Raw genomic sequence first — 6,281 nt, forward strand, 5'->3', positions numbered from 1 at the left:
TACTCATGTATTGCTTGGAGTTTCACAAATGAACTAATTATAACATTAAGGCATTACTTTTCCACTTTTATTACTGTAAGGCAATTATTAGAGGTAGTGTCATCCTATATATTGCCAAAAGAAACAATTGTGGAGTTAGGTACCTTCATATGTTTGCATTTTTTGCATGTGTCTATTATTTTTAAGTGTGTGATATTCGTTTTTGAGTGCACTTACATAGTGAAACTCTCAAGTAAAATAATTACTACTAAAAAGTCAAATTAAAAACCGACTTGACATAGTATATATATTTTTTTAAGAAGATAAATTAACTCACTTAAATTGGTATTGGGTAATTGAGTCTCTGAAACCTTGAGCAGGAGCACACTCCCAGATCCCAAATTCATACCACCAGGCTAACCTAAATGGGTTTAGTCGGTATATTCACCACTAATTTTTCTTAGTGAAAGAATGTTCTAGTTAGCTAAGATGATGGTTAAAATTACAGTAATTATTCTTTGAGATGAATGCAAGGCATGCAAGAACTAATTATATCATTAGCCTAATTATAAGCTTAACAACCATCACTAACGATACAAAGCTAATAAGAAAGGGACAAAGAAGAGAAGCCATGAACAAGCTTTTCAATATTTGGCATATAAGGACCATAGAACATCCACGAGATCCAATGTCACTTCCCAAAGATCATCATAACAACTTAATTACAGTTCAGAGAATTGCAGATGGTGGAAAATGGTAGGGACTAAGAATAGAGTAGGGGTCCTAAATGGGCCACCATGCCTCATCTGTATGTGTTAGGGTTGGCACTTTTTTGTAAAAAGTAAGGGTGCTAAAGAGTTAGCTGTTCTATTACGTCACCACCAATAACACCCTTTGAAATTTGTTTACTATTTTAGGTATATTATTTTATGCTATGGAATGTTAATATTTTAGATTTAAGGCATATCTGGTGTAGGATCCATCAACATGATATCGACACATGTAGTTATATTCAATAATTTCAGTTACTCGAATAATTATCAGTATTGACGGTTTAAATAGGCTTGGATCTTACTCTAAAATGCTAACTCAAATGTTGAGGGTGCAAAACACATACACATCTAAGTGTTTGAAAACATTGCCAATGTAAAACTCTAATACAACTTTTCACTAAAGTCTAACGTGAGTCATGGGTACAATTTATCTAAGCGTATTTAACATGGTATGAAAGAATAGTTAATGATGACAACGTGGGAATTAGACCCAATCCCATGCTAAACGTGAGTATTGAAGTTGAATATTGATGTCTTCCAATAAGATTCTCGAGCTATTGGATGCATATATGATATATGTACTTGGACACCCGAGCCTTGTCAGCTGAAATATAAGAGTGAGATCCAAACTCATTTAACAAACATATTCGTGTCGTAGCTGATCACCATGCTTCATATATTTTATGAATATCTTTGTGATTGGTCTATGCACTTAGTTCTTTCCCTATTTCTTCTCTCTCTCTCTATAGGTCTTGTATGAGAAGTTTTCAAATATAGAAAAAGACACTTCTAGAGATAGAAAAAAAAAACCCTCGATTTTCTTCTTCACTTTGTTGTTGTTCATTGGAGTCTCAATCAGTTGCAGGTAGAGGTAGCAATAGAGAACTAACCATTTCCTTTTCCATTACCTCTGCCATATTTTCAGCTCACCTTTAACTCATAAAGCTTTTCCACCAATTCTGCTCAACCAACAGTGAACCTAGGTGATGTTCAAATAGTAGAGATTGTTTTTGCGAGAAAACAAAGAAAACTATCATTGTTTTCTCTTCTTATTTAATTAACCCTACTTGCCTTTGCTTTCTTTTCTTCTTGTTTCTGTGTCTCATTTTCAGTCTTTGCACTTTTTTTGTTCTAATAACATTGTTGTGTTTTTCTTGGGATCTGATCAGACAAGAAACAGACAAAAAAGTTGAGAGGGTTCAATTCCCAAAGACGACCTTTTCCTTTGACTAATTAATTATATCTTGGTTGGTTATTGTTTGAACTTTTTCATAGTACTTTGAAAATCTTTGTCTGATTTAAGAAGTTCTCTTTATATTTTTGAACTGTATACACATCTCTCATCTCAGTTTATACATCAACTAATTTTTGGAGGAAGATCTGAGACTTGACTCTTGACACTTTTTGGAGAAAGCTGTTGCTTGATCTGTGAGCTCTCTGAAATCTTAACACTTTTTATCCTCTAATTCTTTCACTAAATTAATTAGTTTATGAAATGATTAATGATATATATTTATCTTCTTATCTAATTTTGTTTACCAAGTTTTTTTAGTCATTTATATATATATTTTCAAAATATTCTATGTCGGCAATTTTTTTAAGAGAGATTGAAACTTTCCACATTGTTGATCTTGCAAAAAGAAATTTCAGCACAAAAAGGAAAGATAGGAAATTCTTAAAGTAAAAAAATAAATAATGATTTTTCATTAATTTGAATCCTCCACATTTTCTAAAAACCCTAAGTTTAAATTTTTCTTAGGAATAATGTTAGACAAAATAAGGTTCATGCATGAACTTTTTTATCCTTTAGAAGCATGGTGATAAATAAGTGGGAATCACAATGAGTAGTAATCACTTGTATGTTCATCTAGTACTAGTAAGTATTGTGCATGTCTTATCACATGTGTGTTGACTATGTAAACATTCCACATGCATAATCATCATGTTCATGCTTTTTCTCCATGTATATATGTCATATATCATGAAACAATATTGGATTGCAAATATTAGTTTATTCCACATTTTGATCCCACAATTTGACATTCTTTAAATTCTTGTAAGGGATTATAAGTTAAGTTTTATAAAATTTAGTATGTTTGCATTTATTTCTTTTATGAAAATTAGGCTTTATAAGTTTATTCTCATCAATTGCTTTAATAATCCTTTTTTTTTATTCAACAAGCAAAAAAAATATTTTATAGAGAAAGAGGTATTTCAATCATAATACACTGATAAATAAATTAAAAATAGCAGAAGAAAATGATTTCAAAAATGATTATATAAAGCCAAAGTCTATTTGATATATGCTTAATTTGGCCAAATATCACTTTATTCATTGATTTTCCTATCAATTAACTTTTCTAATTTGATATATGTGTTTTCAGGATTATAAAAGAGAGGAGAATATGAATACTTTTTCTCATGTTCCCCCGGGGTTTAGGTTCCATCCCACAGATGAGGAACTTGTGGATTACTACCTTAGGAAGAAAATTGATTCAAGAAGGATTGATCTTGATGTCATAAGAGATGTTGACCTTTACAAAATTGAACCATGGGATCTTGAAGGTATAAGATATAACATTGTTTCGAAATTGCAGTTACCGTTGTTGTTGCCATTATGCTCCAAACTTTGATATTAATCCAAACTGCACATAAATACAATCAATATGCATTCTCATGTGTGTAGCTCATTTGGCATGGACATTACGTAATATATGCAGGGGTCGTGGTTCGAACCCTGGACAACCCACTTATATTGTAGTCCCACAAAAAAAGTTCACTATTTAGTGACCGCTTCAGTATCAAATTATTTTTCAGTTTCTTAGTAGGTCTCTAATTTCAATTGCTATGTGACAATTTTATTTTTAACAAAAATGACAATCTTTTTAAGTTTGTGATCGATATATTTTTAACTTGTGATCAATAATTCCTTTTTTATTTTTCTTTTTTGAATTTATAGAGATTTGCAGAATAGGAACCGAAGAACAAAATGAGTGGTATTTTTTTAGCCATAAAGATAAGAAGTATCCAACTGGGACAAGAACAAATAGAGCAACTGCAGCTGGATTTTGGAAAGCAACAGGAAGAGACAAGGCAATCTATAGTAAGCATAATTTGATAGGAATGAGGAAAACATTGGTGTTTTATAAAGGTCGAGCTCCCAATGGACAAAAGTCAGATTGGATAATGCATGAGTATAGGCTTGAAACAGATGAAAATGGCACACCACAGGCAAGTGATTCAAAACTTCAATTCTCTAGATTTATTTAATGTTGGTTAGTTCAAAATTTCTTTATGATTCATTTATATGTGTATAATTAGCTTAAATACATACACGAAAAAGAGTTTCGCCAAAAGTATCGGTTTGAAACCATGAGTTGAGCCTAACCCAACCCCTAAAAGGTGAACTTGTAAGGTAATGATTAAACATCACTTACAAACATATTTTAATGTTTTATCTAATTGAATACGAGACCTTCAACACACACCACTCACGCCTAAGGTTGGACGTTTGGAATGCGACTTGGTTGGGCTAGTACTGGTAACATGGGAAAGAGTGACCCAATGAATGTTGGATAAACACAAATATCATCTTCGTGTTTGGATTGTGTCTTAATCAACCATTACAAAACCGATTTGTAAAATGAGAATTACGCACCACTTATAAACATATATTTAGATCTTATGTCATCCAATATTAGACTTATCTATTGCGTAATGAGTAGAAAATAATTAACATTATTGTTATCATATTAGTTGAAATCGTAATTTCTATGGCAGACATATACACAACAAAATATGAGGCAAAATAAACCTAGAGGATGTAGTCCAAGCCAAGAGTCTTGGAACTTTTTCCAAAACCCTAATTGTTATTGTTGTCGATCGAAAGCTAATTGATAAAGTTGTGTTAACTCTTGGTTTTTTTATAGACAAATGTATGTTATAGATTAGTTTGTACGGGTCGAGAGGAATGTGTTAAAACAGCATTGAGCGAACTTTGAACTTCCTTCTTAATACTCTCAATGTCTCAATCCATACCATTGTACTACGCCTTAGAAGACTAACATTTGTTATTTTGATGAATATATTGTTTAACTCTTTCTATAAACTAACATTTGTTTTTGTTATTTTCGACGGTTTGGAGCAGGAGGAAGGATGGGTTGTATGTAGAGTATTCAAGAAGAGAGTAACAACAACAATTCGCAAAATGAGTGAGCATGACTCTCCTTGTTGGTATGAAGATCAAGTTTCATTCATGCAAGATATGGACTCACCAAACCAAACCTCTCAATCCAATTTGATATACCAACAATTACCATCATATTCTTGCAAAAAAGAGCTAGATAATTTCCCATTCCAAAACATGTCTCGTGACAATTATCTTAATCTTCCACTTCTAGAGAGTCCAAAGCTTGTTCAATCTTCTTCAAACATAACCTCTAATCCAATGGTTACAACATATGACACTATAGATCATTCAAATTCTATGCTTCCTTCATCAATGCTCTTACAAGAAGAACAAGTTATACAAAGTGGTAATCAACAAAACTTTCATGCTATGTATGGAAACAATTCCAATGTTGAACAAGGTATGGTTGATGATCAAGTTACTGATTGGAGAGTTCTTGACAAGTTTGTTGCTTCACAACTTAGTCAAGAAGATGCATCTAAAGTGAATAATAACAACATCTTTCATGGCAATATTGAATTCAGAAATTTGGAGAAACAAGAAATGGTGCCTCATGAAAATGCCTCTACATCAAACACAAGTTGGATATGATGGACACACTAATTATAGAGTACTTATTAACTATAAAATTGAAACATTTACATGAATGCAAGTATTGTTTAAATTCTTGTACATAATAAACTTAATATGGCCAAAACTATATAAAAATTGATGTGGAGATTATATATCTCCTATGGTACCTCTAGATAGCTTCCAGTATGTTCAATTAAATTCTCAGGAATCTTATCACGTAGATGAGTGAAAAAATTACATTTCCCTCAAGATGGAATGCTTGCAAGGTTATTAGTGTATTTTACTATGCATGATGGCTCTATTACTATGCTATGTAAGCCAAGATCTAACAGCTACATGTATGATACATATATCTATTCATGCATGTGTCATAATTTTATGTAAAATAAAAATTTGTTTTCTTTGAAGGTCTATTTAGCATTTTGTATTGTTTACTTATCATTTTGTCTATGGTTTTTATCTTTAAATTATGCAATAAATAAATACTCCATCGGCCGTCTCAGTGACACATATGCTTATTGTTCAACATATTGAAAGGATATTACGAATCAAAGAAAGAAAATAGTAATATGTTACCCTATTATCCTTGTCAAAAATTGATAGGGATATACATAGTATTGATATTAATAAGAATTTACATTTGAAAATAAATTTTTATCAGTCGAGTAGTCGAATGGCTAGAAATTCATGTTTTAGGTGAATAAATGAAAAATCCAAAATTCGAACCCTAGCCCATATACATAAAATGTAATGTTGCTACCACTTGA

At 31.6% G+C, this 6,281-nt stretch overlaps 1 protein-coding gene across 2 annotated transcripts; it reads left to right on the forward strand.

Annotated features, from left to right (window-relative positions):
• Positions 1-1,065: 1,065 nt before the first annotated feature.
• Positions 1,066-5,921, forward strand: LOC146928849 (NAC domain-containing protein 7-like). 2 transcript variants are annotated; one of them, XM_085701019.1, is made up of 5 exons: positions 1,459-1,999; positions 2,102-2,180; positions 3,137-3,317; positions 3,712-3,983; positions 4,900-5,921. In XM_085701019.1, the coding sequence occupies exons 3-5, from the start codon at positions 3,158-3,160 to the stop codon at positions 5,530-5,532; spliced, it is 1,065 nt and encodes a 354-aa protein (XP_085557145.1). In that variant the 5' UTR covers positions 1,459-1,999; positions 2,102-2,180; positions 3,137-3,157; the 3' UTR covers positions 5,533-5,921. The 2 variants fall into 2 exon arrangements, with proteins under 2 accessions (XP_085557144.1, XP_085557145.1); XM_085701018.1 differs by having other exon boundaries at positions 1,066-2,180.
• The last annotated feature ends 360 nt before the right edge of the window (positions 5,922-6,281 follow it).

This window comes from Medicago sativa, chromosome 4 (genome assembly GCF_051527215.1).
Source record: "Medicago sativa cultivar Bolivia chromosome 4, Bolivia_mono, whole genome shotgun sequence".
Taxonomy (NCBI): Eukaryota; Viridiplantae; Streptophyta; class Magnoliopsida; order Fabales; family Fabaceae; genus Medicago; species Medicago sativa.

Bases quoted from the DNA above. Each gene is read 5' to 3' on its own strand.
- LOC146928849 (XM_085701018.1), top strand. From the start codon at position 3,158: ATGAATACTTTTTCTCATGTTCCCCCGGGGTTTAGGTTCCATCCCACA. The intron at 3,318-3,711 runs GTATAAGATATA...TTGAATTTATAG, and splicing joins TGAACCATGGGATCTTGAAG to AGATTTGCAGAATAGGAACC. The intron at 3,984-4,899 runs GCAAGTGATTCA...GGTTTGGAGCAG, and splicing joins ATGAAAATGGCACACCACAG to GAGGAAGGATGGGTTGTATG.